The sequence below is a fragment of the Paroedura picta genome, chromosome 5 (genome assembly GCF_049243985.1).
Source record: "Paroedura picta isolate Pp20150507F chromosome 5, Ppicta_v3.0, whole genome shotgun sequence".
Lineage (NCBI taxonomy): Eukaryota > Metazoa > Chordata > Lepidosauria > Squamata > Gekkonidae > Paroedura > Paroedura picta.
This window is the reverse complement of record NC_135373.1, coordinates 86133293-86155441: the sequence shown is the minus strand read 5'-3', so window position 1 is coordinate 86155441 and position 22149 is coordinate 86133293. Positions and strand designations below refer to the sequence as shown.

Here is a 22149-nt window from a genome sequence, read left to right as displayed (position 1 = left end):
GTCCTGAATGCTTATTCAAGGCTCACTTCTTTACTGCACCCTCTGTCACTCCATTTTTTCTCAGTGGAAAACAAAATTAGATGTAATTATGATATAAACCTCTTGAAACCACAAAGAAAGAAATATTATTAGAGCAATTTGTTGGGAACAATCATTCCAAGCAATCCAGTGATGATCATATGCTCTCCTCTCTCACAAGGCATCCAATAGATCTGGGGCAACTTGCCCTCTAGCTCCTGGGAAAGCTCCCAATGGTGGAAGGCAGCTAAAGAGTAGGAACAAGTTGAAATGATCTGATCCTCAGTGGTGCTCACAGTTTTGAGGAGGCAAATTGTCTTGGACCCAAACTGGAGTGATGACAACAGACAAAAATTTGCCTGTTCCTAGGCTGCTGTCAGCTGGGCCCAAACCAAGTGGCCACAGTAGAGCTACTTGTGCTTCTGGACTTCCTAATTTTCTCCTAAGGGCTTCAAATGTCTACCTAAAGATCAGCTCCTAGCCTCCAGAAGACAACAGCACAGCATATATTCTTGTCTTACAGCCTAAGAATCACTGAAACAGTGATAACAGCCAAAATTCCCTTGATTGTTTTTGACCAAGCCAAGTTGTAGAAAAAATTTTTAGAAGACAGAAATGTTCATTAAACATATTGTTGCAAAAAATCCAATTAATTTGAAGTATACCTGGAAAAAATAATGTATAGCCTTTTCTCTAAACTTTCTGTAACCTGAGATCTTTTTTTTTTTTTTGATGAATGAATGAACTAGTCAAACATGACATTCACGGATGTGCATATGCTCATAAACACTCAGAAACATACAAGCAAATATGTGGGAATATTTTTATTCAATACGGTTTTATAATTATGTTTATTTAAGCCAGGAAAGAATCCCACAAGTATGAATTATTAAGAATAGTCCTATATGGAATTATCTCTTCCAGCAAAGCAGAAACAGATGCAAAATGGAGTCAAGATTTATGAGATAATAAAAGTGTAAGATGATTTGAGAATAATGCAAGCAATTGTGGGGAAGATGTTAAAACTAGCAGATGTTTAGAAAAATTATGACAGTTTAAAATTGGTAAAGAAAGCAATACCAATAAAAACAATTTTACAGCTAGGCTGCTTTAAAGCTCTAGAGTCTTTAATAATGCTTTCCTGAGGGTTTCTTGTTTGTCTGTTGTACTAACATGTGCACTGAAGTCTACAGCCATTCTCAATGGGGAAACATTTGAAGAGGGCCATAGACTGAAAAATGTTTATGGGGGGCTTATGGAGGGGCCTTGTAACTGAACCAATGACGTGCCTTCCTGTCACATATAACATCATTAATTACTAGAGAGTAAAATTACTAGAAAGGGGAAGAAAAAAAAATCACATAATCTGTTCCTTTGCGTATGCTTAAACTAATACATTCAAGGAAAAATGTGAACACCCATACTTCTCTTGGTTGAGCATTCCAGAAATGTGTCTGTCATATATACCAGACAAGGTAGATCCAGTACAGTTAGCTCACTTTAGGCCTTTTCTAATTTAGCTCATTGTGCAAGTGGACATCCTACCGTAGGGAGCCCTGACAAGAGCTCCTAAAAGAGCCTTGACAAAAAAGGTTGAGAATGGCTGAGCTAGAATGTTGTTTAGATGTTCATTGCCCACAAATATGGGAGAATAACTAAAAACAAAGCAATGACATAAATCAGCTGTAAGAACATCACAAATAATCCCACTTTTAATTTTTCAATACACCAACTGTATTGGTCTATGCGTTGAAGCCAATTGAACATTCTAATTGTTGATTGGTAGACTTGATTTTTTTTTTAAATCACAACCTCCAGCTCCTCTTAACATGCTACATGAAAATTAGCTACACTAATTTATTACATCATTCATTTTAGTATTATCAGTATTTGCTGTTCCACTCCATCTTTTTTTACTAAAATACAGCTATTGGCATCACACCCATCAAACAACATGAAGAAAAAGTCAGCAGCTACTATTTATACAAGTAGATTATAGTATTCTCTCTAACAACTAAGGACTCCTGGGAAGAGGAAAAGAAAGTAAGCCACTGAGATGGGGAGCAATAAAGTCTATTTAGACAGATAATATTTACCACATGTTGAGATATACTATAAGGACATATACACCACAAAATGTCAGTGCTTTCAATGTCAAGGATGGTAATTTTTAAAACAAGAGAAAAACCCTATAATCTTAAAAAAAATGTCACAGTTCACATCAACTGTTTGTTATTAGTTATATGTTGCATCGAGTTTGTGGTTAATTCCCTTTCTGCTATTCAAATCTACTACCTTCTTAATGTATCATTATGATCTTAAAGTGTGAAAATTAATAATCTATCAATGACTATCAATGACTTTTCTTGGATGCTTTAGGATGCTTAGGGCTAATCCTGCGTTGAGCAGGGGGTTGGACTAGATGGCCCCTTCCAACTCTATGATTCTATGATTCTATGAATGACCAGTATAACTGGGGAGCATTCTGAACTGAGCACTGTCATCCCCACTGGTCAGATCTGAACCACTCAAGGCACTGGCCTGCTGGTAAGGAGCCTGTACGCACCACATGCTGCATGCCATGCAAGGGGCAATGAGGCAGGAAGACCCATGCTCCCTGCTGCATCCTTTGAAGCACTCATGTCCTGACGTGGCAATGAGGGCCCTCGCCGTCTCTCAGGTACTCTTCTTCTACTGTCAGTCAATAGTTTATATCCCTATAGAAGTTTATACAAGAAATGATCTTGTCTACTGTGCCTTTGTATAGCTTCTGACTGACACTGTCCCCTTCAGGAATAACTGGATGCTGTACATTCTAAATTCTAACTTGGATTCTCAGCTCCTTATCCTCTATTCACAGATTTTATCTTTGCATGAAAATTTTAAGATCTGATTTAGGAAATGTTCATGTAATCCAAAGACATTTATAACATGTTTTTTACCTTTAGGTGGGGGGGGGGGACAAATAATTACCTGTCTGCATCCACGGTGACATCATGAACCCCTCTTTGAATGACATCTCGGGAGGCAGCTATGTCTGGTATTCGATTCAAGCTTCTGGTATACAGGTTGAGTCCTCCATCTGTCATGTAACTGAAAATAAAAGTACAGTGTATCAGAAGAAGATGCTACCATCTGGTGCTAATTATTTATATAGTATCATCAATGTACAGTGTGGCTGATCTAAAGAAAGCAACAAAGCTCATTCTGTAGAGCTCAAATTCTAAAGCAGTATTATGCAACCTTCTTCCAGAGGAATCTCACTGATTCAGTAAAGCTTCATTGTAGCAAGAGAACACAGTAAAACTATCAAGAACATCTGGATCAACACCACTCCAAGCCTCTATGGTGAAAAAAAAGTTGTTCATTAGCAGTATGGATTCTGTCACAGCAAACCCTGTGGAAAAGCTGCAAGCTGGCAAATTAGATATGCATCTCCTCCACAAAATATTGAGATTTTCAGAGGAAGGTGAATTTCAATAAGCAACTAGGGTGGTACAGTCTTCTGAGAGTCCAACTTGAGCAAATGAAAGTTGAAATAATAACGTTCCAGAAATGTCCGCTCATGTCCTTAAAGTAAAAGGAAAGAACAGTGCTATAGTGGATTTCTGGATCTGTTCTCCAGTTCTCCTATTTATGCACATATGCATACCAGGTTAGCCCATGCAGCTGAATACCAACTACAAGGGATAAGGTAAGCCATGGGTAAACCTTTACTCATGTACTGACCATGTTCATCATATGCACTTTGATCATACATGTCTGACTTATTCATGTGTAACTTTAGAACACCAGCAGCCTTCAAAATGACATTTCTGTTTTATTATATGTTCACTGGTAAGAAGTGTTTCCTTTTGCCCTTGTAACTCGTGTGAAGCTCAATTAACCTACCAACCAACTTTACCATTGTTATCTGGTATGCCCTCGGGACCATGGTTGCATGAATATTATGACTACCTACTAGTTAGAGCTCATTTCATGAAAGGATGACACCAGCACATAACATCAGCACCTTTTCACTTCTGTTTAGTGAGACTTATTTTTCTCTTGTCTTTCCATTTCTAGAGTGGGAACATACTTTTACTCTATTTTTTTTTAAGAATTAAGAACAATCCACAGCTAGGCTATACACTTCCCATCATGTTCAGAAATAAAATATTATAGTTTGGCATGAACTGTTACACTGGCTTGTTGTTTATTATTGTCAAAGTCAGCTCTTCCAACTGCTTTGAGTTATTGTTTCTAGTCATAAAATCAATCTCATGTGTGATATTTCTGCTGGGGTCAAAGATTGTACTGAATTCCTGCATGGTGAGAATTCTCCCAGAAACTATGTTGTGGAACAGAACTGTATGCATATTCTTTTTTGGGAGGGGGAGAAACATGCTGAATACAGGTATTGAGATATGTATTATTATTATTATAGCTGTATAATGAAAGTACTAATTGTAATAGGAATGAAAATGAACAAAATATATCAAAATATGCACTGTGTGCATTTACACAAAGGAAATTCACAAAAATTCACAGTAGGGTACTGAAAAAGAAGAAGAAGAAGTAGAAGAAGAAAAGTTGATTCGTATATGCCACTTTTCTCTACCCGAAGGAGTCTCAAAGTGGCTTACATTCGTGACTGTAAGCCACTTTGAGCTTCCTTCGATTAGAGAAAATCAGCATATAAGAATCAACTCTTCTTCTTTCTTCTTCTTCCCTTTCCTCTCCCCACAGCACACACCCTATGAGGTAGGTGAGGCTGAGAGAGCCCTGATATCACTGCCCGGTCAGAACAGTTTTATCAGTGCTATAGCAAGCACAAGGTCACCCAGCTGGTTGCATTTGGGGGGGGGGCATGGAATCAAGTCTGGCACACCAGATAAGAAGTCCGCACTACTAACCACTACACCAAGCTGGCTCTCTGGAAGAATACAGAACGGAACATTTGATTCAGCAGAACTACACAAGAATATGATGTTTTATCATGTAAGAAAGTGTTGGGGCAGGATCTGGGACACCCAGGAAGATCTGACTGTGCCAAGGTGTGACTTTGGACCAGTTATTCTCTTTTAAGAGAAACTTCCACAAACATGACCTCACAACAATCCAGTCAGATAGTTTTGCTTAAGAGGAGAGCATGAATCTGAACTTTTTTGAAGAAGGAAAACAAAAATGTATTATATGGTCAGTAAAATGGAAAAATATCATTCCTTCAACCTAACCTCCATAACTTCTTCTCCACCAATATAATGACCTCTTCCATGAGTTTTATTTGGAAGGGCCTGTAAATCCCTCAGTGGGATTTTTTAAAGTAAAATTTAGAGCTTTTAAGATAAATTTCTATTTTGGAATGCAGAGAGTAAAGTTTGGATTATAGTCCCTGTTTCTGTAAAATCGAAATGGAGGAGAAAATCTTCCACGCTTCAATGTATTTTAATTTTTATATGAGTAAATGCGTTAGTGGAGACTCTCAGTACATGAAGCAAGGCTGTCTCATGTTTATTCCTAATTACTGTTGGATTCCATCCCCAAGTGTTTAAACTAATTAAAGTGGGAATGAAAGAGGAAAACGAGATAAGACTTGACATGCCTGAATGAAGCGTGAATTTTCAGTGCTTATTCGTTCTTCTTTTAAAAATCCTCAGAACCTGTATTTAAAAATCTTCTGTCCAAGAACACTGGGAGTCCCTAATGCTAAGTGATTCACACTGGAGGTGTCAAAAAAGACAATTTAATTTATTCTTGACAGTGATAAATTAATTAATACATTTTAGAGAAGCAATAAAAATATTGTTGTTGTTCAGTATATGTTAAAGGAAAAATATTCAAGAAAAATATCTAGAAACCTCAAGTCTCACATTGCTCCAAACATTTTCATGAGGTATACAACAGTATGCCTTACAGGAGGGATCAGCATACTCCACAGTAGCAGTAGCTACCTTTTTGTTACAGTTTTAATATAGATGATTCCAATTCCCTTCCAAAGAAAGGAGTTTCATAGTTTTTAGTAAGTAACAGACATACATCATTCCTTGCTGGGCTAATTTCTCCTTAAGTCCAGTTTAAACTGAGCCGCTGGAGAAGCAAGCCCTAGGAGCCCCTGTGCTGTGTGCAACACACTGCTCCTCACAGCACAGCCGACTCTGGCTGGGCTTGTCCTGCCCTATCTTCCATTGTTTCCAGTAGTGTGGAACAGAAGGTGTTTAAAGGGATCACAGTCCCTTTAAAAACTTTTTGCAAGCTTTAAGATTGCAGGTGAATTCCAAAGGCATTAAAAGGCACAGTCCCTTTAAATGCATTTTCCAAGCTGAGAGTTTATTTCAAAGGCATTTAAAAAGACTGCCTTTAAATGAACTTTAGCTATGGCTATCCAGTGGCCATTTTGAATTGCCAAATAAATACCAGCTATCTATACAGCTGAAAAAAATATCCAGAAAATACTGGAAAGGTATTTGGAGGGTGGCTCAGATAGACCACATGCACACTCCTAATTGTTACAGAAACAGAAATTTCTTCTTCCAAAATTCACTTATTCAAGTAAAGCAATTGATTCTTATTGCTCTCTCTTTTGTCTTCTAAATGAGGGATTTCTCTTTTATTCTTTTTGTAGATATATCAATGCACTCTTCTGTACCGTCAAGTCCTTTCAGGTTTTTAATGTTACAGACCACAAGGTCTCTAGCAGGAGCATCTATAAAGTAAAATTCTGAAATTTTACAGAATTTCCCTTTTTGTTCCTTGGCTCTTTGTTCAAAATGAAATAGATTCTGTTAATTTTCATTAGCAATGCATTACGTTCTGGTAGCCTAATGCAGCCTTTCTCAATCTTTTAACCATAGAGAACCCCCCCCCCCAAAAAAAAAACAATCTTCAGGCTTTGAGAAACCCCAGAAGTGATGTCAGCAGGCTCCTTACCGCACCCCCAGAAGTCACATGTCACCAGAAGTGACATCACCCACTCCCACCAGACATGACATCACACTCCATCACCCCCGCCCACATGCCATAAATGGCCCAGCATCACTCCCTGCCACACCACACCCATACATTTAAACTGAGAGTACTTACCTCTCTGGACTCTAATTGCTAACATGTGCAACAACTCTCAGCAAGTACGGATTTTTATGACCAGGGCCCCTCTCCTTTTCACACCCTCTAGGCTCATCCTTGGGCATTTTGGGAGGGGGTGCAAATCAACCATATATGGTCACATCACCTGATAATTTTTTTTAATGTTTAAAATTATATTTAACAATAATTAACTCCCACCCAATAGGTGAAATCCTTCCAGAACCATTGAAAAACCCCAGGGTTTCATGAAACCTCTGCTGAGAAAGACTGGCCTAAACAAAATACAGAAATTTGAAATTAGAGTTTAAAAATTGCTCCATATGTCAGTGCCTCCTCTCAGGGGGAAATACTAGGTTCACCAAACAAATAGCGAAATATTGTGCCATAGCATGCAAAGCATGAAAAAACTGTGTTATTGGGAATTAGGTAACCTCAGCATGTTTTTATGGTTATATAATGTTTTAAAAGTTCGATTTAAAAGGGTTTTTATTGTTGAATATTTGTACATTGTCATGATTAGCTGAATTATGGTTTTGTAAATTGTGTGGGTTTTGTAGCTGGCTTGGAGCAATATTTCAATAAATTAATGCTCCACAATTGTTAATTATTGCCATTAAAGACCAGTCAAATAAAATAGGCATTACAAAGTTTCTATAAAAGTCTCAGAGTTAGGCTTCAGTGTGTTTCCAAGAGAACAGAGTGCACCAGTTTCTAGATAGTCACCCATTTTTATATGTTCATGTCTTGCCATCTTGCAAAGATCATCATCAATGAGGCACATTCATTTTGGGGTTTCATAGGTATAAATTCAACAATTAAAATTATTGTCAACAAGTAAAATATGAACCATGGAGCAGTTTTCACAACATCATGAATTCTGTTTTGTGTTAGTATTCACACTGAGAAAGCAATTATTAAGTAAATCAGACGTGACAAAGGCTAGATAATTCTGTCCCCATTATGTGTGAATCAGGTAGATCAAAAACTTACCCACTGTTGATGTCATCAGTTCGGAGGCTCTTCCCAAGAATGTCTCCATCACTCATGTATCCTCCAACATCAACATCAGAGATGTCCAGATCAGTATTTCCTTTTTCACTCATGTCCATTTGGGATATATTCCCAAGGCGAGAAACAGCTGCACGGCGAAGAGGTGTGGTGTACATGAATCGAGATGGGTCGGTATGTATGAAGCGACTAGCACCACTGCGAGGGTAACCTCCACCCAGGGAAGGAGCATCACCTGCCTGGAGACGAGGACTAGCTTGTCCAAGTCTCCAGGTTACTGGAGAGGATCGGCTTGTCAAGCCTGGAATACTTCGCCCATTCACTTCAGTTGTCACTGTGCTGTCAAACGTTGTCTCCAATGTGCTGTCAAGTAAAACAAAAACTCATGAACTGTGCTTTCCACACTTCTGAATATAGAAAAAAAATGAGAAAAGGCACATATTGAGAAAAAAAAGTCTCATGAAAAAGAAGACCTAGGCTTAAACTACTCTGATGCAAATTTGTTGACAGGGTGACCTTTCTAATTCAAGATCTGTTACATTTTCACAAAACAGATTTAGATCTATAGTTGTTTTCCAAAAGAAAATATGTCATTAAATATACTGGAGAAATTGAGAGGAAAAATTAAAGGGAAAGGGAAAGGGAAAGGTATCCCCTGTTCAAGCACTGGGTCATGTCTGACCCTTGGGGTGATGCCCTCTAGCGTTTTCATGGCAGACTCAATACGGGGTGGTTTGCCAGTGCCTTCCCCAGTCATTACCGTTTACCCCCCAGCAGCAAGCTGGGTACTCATTTTACCGACCTCAGAAGGATGAAAGGCTGAGTCAACATTGAGCCGGCTGCTGGGATTGAACTCCCAGCCTTATGGGCAGAGATTTCAGACTGCATGTCTGCTGCCTTACCACTCTGCGCCACAAGAGGCTCTAGTGCATTAATTTAGTGGGCAATGAGGATCTCAGAACCCATGTTTCAAATGTTTCACATTTGAAACGTCAGCCAGGTGAATGGTGGCATTTTAGACAAATTCTTTGTCTTTGGCTCTTGGACTGTGATATGAATGGTTTTAAGATCTGAAAAAAAATGTGAATTATTTTGTTACACTGTTATGCCATTATTTTCTTAATGGAGATGTTTTGGTGAAATGTGCATTCAAATGAAATGGTAGGGTCTATGAGACCACAGAAGAAGATCCCTGTGCAGACTTAATCAGTCTATTAAATGAATTGAATAGCTACATACTTCAAAATGACTTCGTAGGCTTAGTAATAATACAACAATAAAATCAACTAAGCATGTACGTTCTGTAACCAAATGTCAAGTTGCTTTCCAGAATGGTGTGTAAAAGAAGGCAAATACTAAAACAGGAATAAGAAATCTCAGATACAGGGAATATTCTTTCTTGAGATGTCTGGAGAGACAGAATCATAGAATCATAGAGTTGGAAGGGATCTCCACCGTCATCTAATCAACCCCCCTGCAGAATGCAGGAAATTCACAACTACTTACCTACCCACAGTGACCCCAATTCCATGTCCAGATGATGCCCCCCCCCAAAAAAAACCAGAATCCCTGGCCAATCACCTCCCAATCCCAAAGTGGCAATCAGCACTTCCCTGGGTATGCAAGAAAGAACCACAAGAGCCAAGCTCAGACATAATCCCTTCTGCCCACCCATTTACTATCTGCCTAAATTCACAGAATCAGAATATCTGTCAAATGGCTATCTAGCCTCTGCTTTAAAACTTTCAAAGAAAGTTCCCGAGGAAGCCTGTTCCACCGAGGAACCGCTCTAAATGTCAGGAACTTCTTCCAGATGTTAAGCCAAAAATTTTTTTGAATTAATTTCATCCTATTGGTTCTGGTCTAATCCGCTGGGGCAACAGATGGCATAGATATTTTCCAATACAGAATAATAAATAAATAGTTAAGAAGCCCACAAAGTGTTATACAGAAAAGGTATGACAGCTTTCTGTAAAAGAGGTTGCAGAGGAATGCTATTTTATATCAAGAATTCAACTTATATCAAAAATTCAACTTGTCTCCCTGGACAAGTTCCTGACCCTGTGAGGCAAAAACTTAACCTCCAAGTAGAGCTGCCCCACCGCCAGCGGCCGACGACAGAGACCCCCTCACACACACACATGCACGTGCCCGCGCCTGCCTTCCGCACCCCTTCCCATCAATAAAGGAACGTGTAGCCATCACAAAAAAATTCAACTTAATCTGCAATAAAATGAAAAACAGAAATATGCTGGGAGCAGACTGCTGAAGGTCATCCAAACAGGCCTTCTGTGTAATGAACATTTCTCAGCTGTTTGAAGCATGTTGTGGAAGAACTAGCTTCCTATTTGCAATTTGATTTGAATTTACAAATATTATGTTAAGTAAGAAACACCCAAAATATGTCACTGACACAACAGGCTATCAATTGCAGTTTCAAGTAATACCTGTGACTTATCTGAGTTCCTCTAAGACTGGACATAGTTTCTTCCAAGTTCTGTCTCAGGTCTGCTATATTCTTTACTGTTCTCATTCTTCTTGTTTCAGGATCTTCCCCTGCAAATAAATATAAAATAAACAGTATATTGCATGTATAATTTAAAGCTGAACAACAACAAAACATCTTAAGTCTAATTATGCAAGTAATTACATTTTCATGCTTGCATGATATACAAGACAGGGCCAATGTCAAGAGTATGTGCCAGCTGTTCAATGTTCAAGCAGCAGCTGGCTTCCACATCCCAGCATGCCTACTACTTATCCTTTATTTCATAACTATATCTCCTCCACCATGGCAAAGAGGACAGAATTTCCCATATACTCCTTTCCTCTTGGATCTGGAAGGTTTGGCCATACCAGCTACATTATCACTACTCCTACAGACTAACATAGATGTAGCCCTCTCCCATTTGTGGTCTGAGGGGGCAAGGGTAAGGGAGCAAGGACAAGGAAGCAATGACAGCATAAAGAAACAGGCCACAGTTTTTATTGAATACTGAAGAAGCATGGTGTCAGATCCAACATCAGGTAACTTGTCTGCTGCCTGATAAAACCCTCCAGCCCACCTGCTGGGGAGGGGGTAAACTGACAAGCCCTGGGATGCCGCTTGAGCAGTACCTACTGTGTGGTTCCTTTGCCATCTGGTAGTAAGAACCAGCTGACAGCCCCCACCTAGTCATGTAGCTGAGTGGCTCCACCCCAAGGCACTTTATGGGACTAGCCCCAGAATTTCACCCCTCCAGCCAGTTAAAGGAGAATTGTAGTTAGCCAGGGCTTGCAGTAAGGTCCCACCGCTTTTCAAGGACCTTGAATTTTGTGCACATCATATTTCAAGAAGCCCTAGTGCAAGCTTGTTTCCTATCATCAACAGTGGCTGACAGCAGCCAGACTGTAAAGGTATCTAGCACACAAGAGGCAGAAAGAAGAGAGGGATATAACTACCGGGGTTTGTCTTTTTTTGGGGGGGGGGGGTGTGCATGCTGACCATACATGATCTCATGTACTCTTATTTCTTCTCTTAGATCATGTGAGCCTCTGGCCAAAAACTGAATTATTAACATCCATGATTAATTCCATTAGGTTGATTAGCTTATTTACTTCAATGTATTAAGATTTAACAATATGCTTAGGTGTTTCTAGGATGAAAATGATATTGTTGCTCAGATTAAGGCACATTTTTAATAGGGGGGGGGAACAATGTCCATGATGGTAGACTCATGGAAAAGAACAGCATTGTGTCAGAAATTGCACGTCTGAACCATCCTCAACTAATAGTAATGAAATCATATACATTAGCAATGTGTCATGTCTAAAATCCAGTATCCACAGCGAGATACATTGGATACAGATTTTTATATAATCTGAATAACAGACCCAAATTAAGTCATTATCTAATTAACCACTTTATGCAAACTTAGATAAATTTTATCCAATCAACGCATGTCCTGCTTATCACTCTCTATAAGCAGCTGATGGGGGATTTCTTCCCAGTCTGGGCCAGCTTCCAGAGACTTTCCCCCCTCCCTCAGACAAGCTATCAAGGCACCTTACAGATATCTTAGTCCGTACAAAGTTCACTCTCTATTTCTAATGACAGGATGTTTTACGAGAGGGAAAACGCTGATGGTCACTCCATCAACCCTGTGGTAAAGCAGGGGGTTCCCTGCTGCCAGGCCCCACCTCCCTGTCTCCAATTAGCTGGCCAGTAGTGGAGAAACTTATCCTGAAATAGAGGGAGACCCATTTGATATGCAGCAATGTGTCCATGTTACTGCTTATGTGACCCAGAAGTGATGCTATCATGTCCTGGTTACCAGGTGACAGCCTGGTATTTGGCCAAAAACTATATGGTAGAGGCTTTGGGGGAAAAGCTTAGAGGCCTTGAGAAAACAAAAGAAGTAATTTATCCAAAGAGTTCTGAGGTATCACTTGTAGTTCTAGACACCTGGGAGTTTTCAAGACACTTTCCAATTTCAGCTGGGAATCTTCTCCCATACCTATTTTAAATAAACTGATTTTCTGTACCCATTTCAATCTGGCTTCAGGCTAACATTTGGAACAGAGATTGCTTTGGTTGCCCTGATTGATGCCCTTTACCAAGAACTAAACAAGGGAAGGTGACCTAGCTACTTATGCTGGATCTTTACACAGTCTTTGATAATATCAGCCTTAATGAGCCACTTCTCAGCGCTGTTCAAGTCCTGTTTAGGGGAACTGGTCTCAGAAGATGGGGGATTCCTACTGTTTTTTATATTCTATGCTATTTAATAACTACATGAAGACACTGGGTGTGGCTATCAGGAGGTATAAGCTTCAGTGTCAACTATATGTGGATGATACCCAGCTTTACCTTTGTTTTTGACCAATTTCTGATGATGCTATTCATATGAACCAGTATCTGGAGTCAGTGATGGGCTGGATGATGGTCAATAACCTGGAACTCAATCCTGACAAGGTTTATATGGTTTTCTGCATTAGCAGAAAGGCAAACCAGGATCTGAGATCTTTCCTGTCTTGGGTGGGGTTATCCTTCCCTTGAAAAGCCAGTTTTGCAGCTTGGGAGTGCTGCTTGACTCAGCAATCACTTAAAAAAAACAGGTAGCTGCTGTGACTTAGATTGTTTTTGCACAGATTTGGTTGGTACATCAGCTGTGTCCATTCTTGGTTCAGTCTGATCTAGCCACAGTAATTCATGCCATAGTTACAACTAAAGTGGACTACTGCAATGTACTCTACTTGGTGCTACTTACTGACAAGTGTTCAGAAACAGAATGTGGTGGCTAGACTGCTGATTGGAACCAACTAATGGGAGCACAGCAATTACACTGGCTGTTTATCTTCTCCAGAGCCCAATTCAAAGTGTTAGGTTTGTCGATGAAGGTTTACCTGCCTTGGAACTGGGTGTCTTCTAAAGGAGGGTCTTCTCCCACATTTTCCGGCCCAGCAATTAAGATCACAGGGACAAGCCCTTCTAGCTGTCCTACTAATCAAAATTCATTTGGTAGCAGAGATGGCCTTTCTGGTGGCAGCTACAAGATTATAGAACAACCTCCCTAGGGACATGCAGCTGGCCCCTTATATTTGATCTTCAGGAGGTAGTTGACGATAGTTTTGTTTAGGATTCCATCTGGCTGATTTTTTATTTATTGGATGTGCTAATTGGATATTTTAAATTGTAGCTTTTAGATGCTTTTTATAATTGTTACTTTACTTATATTGTAAGCTGCCTTGAGTTCCACAAAGTAGAAAGGCAGCCAATAAATATTTTATATAAAACAAAAGAAAGAAAGAAAGAAAGAAAGAAAGAAAGAAAGAAAGAAAGAAAGAAAGAAAGAAAGAAAGAAAGAAAACATCGGAAGTCAGAAAGGTCAGACATTCCTGCTTAACTAGGAGTGACTCTGCTCCTTGCTCTCCAGCCTGCCATGCACTTCCCTCACTAGATAAATGCCAAATGCTGCAGCAAGAGGCAGAGACACTCCCTGAAAGTCTCTAGGTCCTCATCCTCTTCCTTCAGGGATAAGGAAATCCCCATTTATCTAAGATACTGAAATCACCCACCTAATGCCATGTTATACTTAGGTATAGTGATCTCAAACATGCATAAATACATTGACACAAATTTATTTGTTCAGAGATATTTAACCATAAAGGAAGGGTTACAAATACCATTCAAAGGGTTACAGAAGTAATGTGCAGTGTACTGGATTTTGAACTTATGGACCTAAAAGAGGTGGTGAACATCTATTGCTCCTTTTGCATTTGGCTTGCAGAACACTATGGTAGAAACATGCTTACCATTTTTTTTTGCTTGTAATCCGTGGCTGAAACACCCCACACAGAAAAATCAGGCCTTATTTTTACACAGGAAAAACTGAGATATGAAGTTATTAGCAGCCGTGTTTACCCCATGCTGCTACAACATTTCCTTATTGCAAGTCCAATAGACTCCCTTTCACTGGCATTTTACTTCAGTACTGGTGGGACATAAAACATAAAATGTTTCTTTATTAGATGCATGGCTTCATGCCACACCTCAGATTACTAAAACTGTAAACCACCCCTCTCTGTCTGCCACTAAATACATGTGCTGGACAGCAGAAGCCAAAAAACTGGTATGTCCCCAGTTATCTAACTGATCAGTGGCAGAAACAGATGCAACTTCCCAGATTTGCTAAGGCCACAGGCTCTTGCCTGTGTTTTTATTCAAATTCTCTGCAAACTAAACTCTACATGCTGCTTTAGCTCCACTCATGAGTGTAAGCACCACCCACTAGGAAATCTACAAGGCAGACAGACTTGGGATTGCACATACAGACATCCAAACATTTAATCACATACAATTCAACACTTCAAACTATTCCACTTTCAGAGTGAAAGGAGATGAAAGTAGAACCAAGTGTAGAGAATTTTTGTGAAACTCCCTTGGCTGTAGATTACCAATGCCTTCTTGCCAGCACTGACACTCACAATTCCCTTCAAAGCCTGCATTTATGGATGAGTTTTCAGCGGGGTGTGTTTATGAGGCTAGAGCAGAAAACAGGCCACAGTATTGCCTAAATAAATTAAACCTTGTTAAATTGGCCTCATTTTAGATTAATGATGTGGAAAGTTATTAACACTCAAATAAAAGTATTTGTGAATAAATTAGCACCACTTATACAGTTACTTGCCCGTATACGCTTTCACACTGAATTAAGGCTTGTGTGAAGAGAAAGAACAAGATTGATTTGCCTCTCCACCCATCCCCAAGCTTAGAAGAATCTAGCGCATAAAGGAGGCACTGCACAAGTCAATTCACATTCTCCCATTCCTTGGAGATCCAAAGTGACATGAGGCAAATACGAGAAAAATGCTGCCACTAATCAACTCTTCAAACCGAATTTTGAAAGATACTTTGATTTAATGCAGTTTCCAAATCTAACTGAAAAGTGATAATAAAAACCTATATGCTGCAAGCAGCTTAGTGCCACTTCTGGTGTATTACACTGAACACAAATCCAATTGTGTCTTCCGATATTACTGTCAGCAAAGTCTCCTCCCATGCAGATATGCTCATGAAACTATTTTCCCGTGTCAATCTGAACTGAACTGAACTCACCCGTCATATCATTGTAAAGCACTTGTTCTAAGTCTCCAAGCATTGTCATTATCACATCCTCATCCAGCTGTGCAGTCCCTTCACGTAAGCAGCCTTCCTCCTCCTCCACCCAGTTCTGGCTGGTGAAATTGGACTTAAAGGGCACATTTTCATCACCCAACTTGCTGCTTTCTCCTTGGTCAGATTCATCCATCGGGTACCTACTAAGCCTTTTACTTGACTTTCTGCTTCGGGGAGGTGACAGCTCTTCTGCTTCCCACGGAGACTTGTTGCTGACATGATAAAGGGAGTGTGCCGATTTGGAGAGAGCTTTGGAAAGTAAGCCTCGGCTTCTATGTTCTCCCTCTCTCTGGTGAGAAACCTGGCTGGACTTGGATGCACTGCCAAACCAGTTTTCCCTGCAGGAATATCGCCTCTTTTCCCCTTCACTTAGAAGAGTGAGATTGGTCAAAGATTTTTGCTTCTGAAGGCGTCCACTCCCATTTCGGCCATCCTTGCCTCTGAACACTGAAAGTTCGGCAGGTCGTTGCATAATTTTAACCCAAGGTTTCCTCCAAAGCTGATTTCACATTTCCTCGAGGCACAGAAATTCAGCTTTAAGCCAGTATCAGAACCTTCCTTCAGCATACAATTTAGATACCATGCAGCACTTCTCTCCGCTGGTACTGAAAATCACAGTGCAAGCCTCCAGTATACATGCTGTAAATGATTAGACAGGCACAGTCATTTTGTCCGAGTTTATGGAGCTTTTGATGCTAAGCCAGTTCTTTCCACTCCCATTAATCTGCAGTACTTACATTTTCCTTGAATTTCTTTCATGCAGAAGAGAGTTGATCAAACACTCTGCTCCAGCACAGAAGTAATCCTAAAAGCCAAAGATGCTTCCCTTGCTTCATCCAATCTTTGATCTCATCACAATGATGGGCCTGCATCCCTTTCTACAGCTGTGGTGTTCTGAAATCCAAACTGAAGTGCAAGTACCGCCTCCAGCGCTTCCCCCACGCTCTCTCACTAGATCATGACCGATTCCTGTGCACAGCTCTTCACTTCAGACGGGCTCATAGAGATGCAAGTGTAGCCAGCACGTCAGAGCTCAACGTGAGCCAAAATTAACCAGTGAAGCAAAGCTCTGAAAAAGCTTCCTTGCATTTTAGTATTCAACCTGCATTCCCAGATCTATGACTGTTCTCTGCTACTGCAGTGGATGCTACTGGCTGCCATGGCAGCAAACAGCCGGGTGAATTAAACCTGAAAGACCTCAGCCTCTGCTCAGTTTTGTACTGTCAAGGGTTTCAGGATACAGCCTAAGCCAAACAGGATGCCCCAGCATTAGCTTTAAGTACACCCTGGAATGTTCTCCTTCTGTGGAAGCCAGGTAAGACTGAGAAAACAATTTCTTTCTTCTCACCATTCTCCCTTACGCAGGCTGTTCAAAGCAGATTTATAATAGCTCTCAAATCTTGCTGCATATGCTGAATAAACATCTTCTCACAACATCCAGAATGTAAGGAACAGAAAATGTTATTATCCTTCTTTGTAGGGCAATTACTCCTAGAGTGAAGCATTTAATTTCCACCTCTAAGATAAGTGAATGCTAAGGAAGCATTAAAAGAACAATTTAAAATGTTGGAAGAGAATATAGGCATTTCCAGCTTCTGGAGTGGGAGGGAGGACTTTTAATGGGACCACACTGTTCCATCCACAAAAAGGAATTTAAAACTGATTGGGATTTGCTTCCAATCTGACAAGCCTAATATGAAAATGCAAATAAATTTTCACAAGTTTTGAACATATTTTCTATGCACAGTCTTGAAAAAAAGCTGCAAGGAAAATGAAGCCGTGTGATTTCTATCTATTGAGGGGGAAATATCCTGTAATTATACCCCTAACATTGAATTGCACATAAATGAGGCATTAAAGATGATGCTTTGTTCATATTTGAAAAACTCAGAATCCAATGTCAATACTGAAATGCTACAAAAGAATCCAACTGTGTTTGCTGGCCACACCTATAGATATGCAAGGCTCGAGAGTAACTGCCAACACTTCTTCCTGCCAATGACAAAGATGATGAAGACAAATGGACAGATAACATGCACACTTCCTGAAGACATGACTAGATGTGACATGGCATATTTCTGATAAGGAGCTCCCACCTTCTACTTTACCATAGCCATGTGGGATTGCTAATTGGATCATGAAAGTTAACACTGGGGAAGGAAGTTTTAACACTTTCTTTATGCGCCATTTACCAACCCAATTGTCCTACCCCAGCTGCTGTTGGCTCCACATGGGGAAAAACACACAAGTACCGGTTCAGTGCTTATGTCTTCTACCTGTGAAGCTAATAACAGCAGGGATAGGAGGTCAAGAATGTGATCTAATGCCAGACAACACCATTGTATCAGTAAATAAAAGGGAACCTCAGAAATATGGTGGGCCAGGAGTAGGCAGCCTTTTTCAGCCAAGTGCCAAAAAGGCAACTTTTTAAATTGTGGTGTGCCCGCATACAAAATGAGAGTTGCACTTAGGTCAAGCTAGCCTCAGAAAGAAAGGCATCTGAACAGTTCCTGATACAAATGCAACATAAGAGATCTGTGCTAGAAAACCATTGGTCTATATAGTCCAGCATCCTGTCTCACACACGGGCCAACCAATTACTCAGGAGAGCCAACAAGAGGGCAAACAGGCCAAAACCTTCCCCTGATGTTGTATCCTGGCACTATGTTGAGGTTTACTGCCTCTGAATGTGGAGGCTCCCTTTAGTCACCATGGACTGACAAAACTATCCTCCACAAATGGATTTAATCACTTTTTAAAGTACTCTATTCCTGTAGCTATCTATACATCCTCTCACAATGAATTTTAAGCATTCTGTGCGTAAAGCAGAATTTTCTTTTGTCTGTCCTGAATCTACTGATGATCAACTTCATTAGATGACCTAAAGTTCTAATATCAGGGGACAGAAAGAAAAAGCTTCTTCTAGTCACCTTCTTCACCCCATACATAACTTTATGAACCTCTATCATGTACTCTTTTAGTAATCTCTTTCCTAAACCAAAAAGCCCCAAAATATTTAGCCTTTCATCACAGGAAAGGTGCTTTAATCCCTTAATCATGTGGCTGCTCCCTTCTGAACTTTTCCTCCTCTGCAATCTCCAAATGAGGCTACACCATAGATCTACACAGCAGCATTATAATTCTGACTGTTTTTATTTTCAGTCCCTTTCCTAAAAATCTCCAGCATAGTTTGACTACTGTGGGGCAACAGATGAACACTTTCATTGAGCTATCTGTTATGAACCTATGATGACCTAGTCCTGCTTCCTCACAGGCTCAGGATTTTCCCTCTAAGAAGCCCCTTTATCTATTTCCTTCTTATCTGAAAGAATATTGCTGTTCCACCCTGTTACTTGATTGTATTTTAATGCTGGCTCAGTCCAGGAACCTGAGGGAAGAGGCCAGATCACTCTCTTAACAATCTGCTGAAAATGGCACACAATAGGTTTCAGAATGTTAAAAAATAAACAAGGTATTTTATTTAATATAGAGCAGTGGTCCCCAACCTTTTTATCACCAGGGACCACTCAACGCCGGGGACCACTCAACGCCTTTTACTGAGGCCCGGTGGGGGGGGGTAGTTTACTCCTCTACTCTCAACCACTGCCCTAACGCTCTCTGATCACTATGGTAATGTTTAAACATCCCTTCAAAATAAGATACAGACACGCCACAACAATGAACATAAGGAACATTTTATTTTCATGGAAATTTTAACTCATGAGAAGGCATCCTTCGGGGCCCACCTCCAATTAGTCGAAGGACCACATGTGGTCCGAGCCCCACAGGTTGGGGATCACTAATATAGAGGATAAAAGTTCAAGTGAAATCAAGGGTAAAATGTCTGAGGTAAATCAATAATAAACACTTAGGTTAATTTAGTAATTTTACAGTCATGTTTTTCCAGCAATTAACAGTTTTGAACTTTTCACAAAGTCTTAGAATCTTAAAGATTAAAGATTTTGGTTTTAGTGTTTCCTAAATACTCCAGTTCCCCTCCTCGTGTTTAATTGACTCTTCAGGTTTGAGAAGATAGGAATACTAACAAGCTTTCAAATTCCTTATCAGAGCCAAGGATGACTCCACTCTTTGATCTATCTCTTTCTAAGTGGGAAGGGAATCACTTGTCTACCTTGAAGATCTATACTTTTTTCTGGATCAAAAGGGGCATTTCACCATTCCTCCTTGCCAACTTTTCCAGTTCTCAGTCAGCATTAAACTTTTCTCAGACAGTAATTCTCCTCAGTCAGGGATAAACTGCTCCTCTTTCCAATCAATATTAAACTCTTCTCAGTCAGGGCTAAACTGAGTTCTCTTCAACAGTCAGTTCCCAAGTATTTCTGGTCAATTGACATTAACCAATCAAATCCCTTGGAGCAGCCTGTCACTCAAGGCTCTCTGGCTCTGTGAGGCATTAACCCTTCATAGTACTTCACATGCTTACACAGCACTTATGATATTTCAAATCACAGTCCATTACAGACCCCAAGGTCTCTTTCTATCTCAGCATGTTCAGATCTCATTACAGTGTATGATCACAGCTCGAGCACAAATGAACAATTAAAGTAACACAACTCTTTTGTCTACATAGATGTCCTATGTTGAATAAAGTTTTTAAGTGCAATTAATTTGTTGCAGTTTTATATGTTCTACTTTAATTCTCCTCCCCTCCCCCCTTTGCAAACCAGTTAAACGAATTAGTGTCACAGGAAATTGCATATGCATCTAATTATGGTTGCATATCATATATATAGTATATTTTGGATTTTTTGACATTTCTTCTGAAATAGTCAGATGTGGAAAGGTTACAAAATCAACTGTCACATGGAAGCTTGCCTTGTATTCATACACACTTTAATCTTCTCTTTTCTGGCTGAAAAATCAGTTTTTAAAATTTCCTTCATGTGAACTACACTAATTTCTATGTAATCTTTTCCCCCAAAGAGGGCAGCTCACTGAATACAAAATATTTCAAAAAGACACATTACAAAAATCTTGCCATTCTTCAGGAGGAGGACTTTAGAAAATTTCAGATTGGCTGGATGCTCTCACTTTACCTAAAGTTATATGTGGACTAGGATCTGGGAGACCCAGCTTCAGTCTCCTGCTCTGCCAAGGAAGCTCATTAAGTAACCTTGGGCCAGTGACATATTCTGAGCTCAGCCAACCTCACAGGGTTTATGTGAGGAACAATTGGAGGAGCTACTTTGGGTCCCCACTTGGAAGATTGGGAGGGTAAAAGAAGTAAGATAAAATATATGGTATCAGCTTGACAGTCTGCATGTTTCAGACCCAACAAAAGATGGTAGCCCAGGAAGAGGCTTAGCTGTCATCATGTCTTGCCCTGCCACCAGCAGAGGCCACTTGGTTTGGACCTTAATAGTGATATAACAATGAGTGTAGGCTAGCTCGTCACCTCTTCTCATAGTTCCATAATAGGGGTGTTCAGGTTGGAACTTGAGCTCTGGCTGGTTGCATAGTTGGTTGCATAGGCAGGGGCAACAAGCAAGTGCATGCTCAATAGCATGGCTGCTGCTCAGGTCCAGATCAAGTAGTCCCTGTGGTAGTTTCAGCGCTGCTGCCGCTTAGCTTATTGACTGCCAGCAGTCCTTCCGGGCTACAGTCCACCAACAACTTTCCCAGTAAGTTAAAGGGCCAGTCTAGTCCTGACTGCAATCTATTTGTTGTTGTTGTTATGTGCGAAGTCGTGTCCGACCCATCGCGACCCCATGGACAATGATCCTCCAGGCCTTCCTGTCCTCTACCATTCCCCGGAGTCCATTTAAGTTTGCACCTACTGCTTCAGTGACTCCATCCATCCACCTCATTCTCTGTCGTCCCCTTCTTCTTTTGCCCTCGATCTCTCCCAGCATTAGGCTCTTCTCCAGGGAGTCCTTCCTTCTCATGAGGTGGCCAAAATATTTGAGTTTCATCTTCAGGATCTGGCCTTCTAAAGAGCAGTCAGGGCTGATCTCCTCTAGGACTGACTGGTTTGTTCGCCTTGCAGTCCAAGGGACTCGCAAGAGTCTTCTCCAGCACCAGAGTTCAAAAGCCTCAATTCTTTGACGCTCGGCCTTCCTTATGGTCCAACTTTCGCAGCCATACATTGCAACTGGGAAGACCATAGCCTTGACTAAACGCACTTTTGTTGGCAGGGTGATGTCTCTGCTTTTTAGGATGCTGTCTAGATTTGCCATAGCTTTCCTCCCAAGGAGCAAGCGTCTTTTAATTTCTTTGCTGCAGTCCCCATCTGCAGTGATCTTGGAGCCCAGGAAAATAAAATCTGTCACTATCTCCATTTCTTCCCCTTCTATTTGCCAGGAATTGAGAGGGCCGGATGCCATGATCTTTGTTTTCTTGATGTTGAGTTTCAAGCCAACTTTGGCACTCTCCTCCTTCAC

General features: G+C 40.4%; 1 protein-coding gene across 15 annotated transcripts in view; it reads right to left on the bottom strand.

Annotated features, from left to right (window-relative positions):
- The window catches only part of NAV3 (neuron navigator 3), a 548360-nt gene that overhangs the window by 102819 nt on the left and 423392 nt on the right, over positions 1–22149 (bottom strand). For 14 of the 15 annotated variants that reach the window (XM_077338887.1, XM_077338888.1, XM_077338889.1 and 11 more), the window contains 3 exons: positions 10539–10647; positions 8074–8454; positions 2992–3111 (listed from right to left, as the gene is read on the bottom strand). In XM_077338887.1, the coding sequence (XP_077195002.1) occupies positions 2992–3111; positions 8074–8454; positions 10539–10647 (610 nt within the window). Of the gene's footprint in view, positions 1–2991; positions 3112–8073; positions 8455–10538; positions 10648–15688; positions 16741–22149 lie in introns of those variants that run through there. The other variant, XM_077338890.1, reaches the window with a different exon arrangement.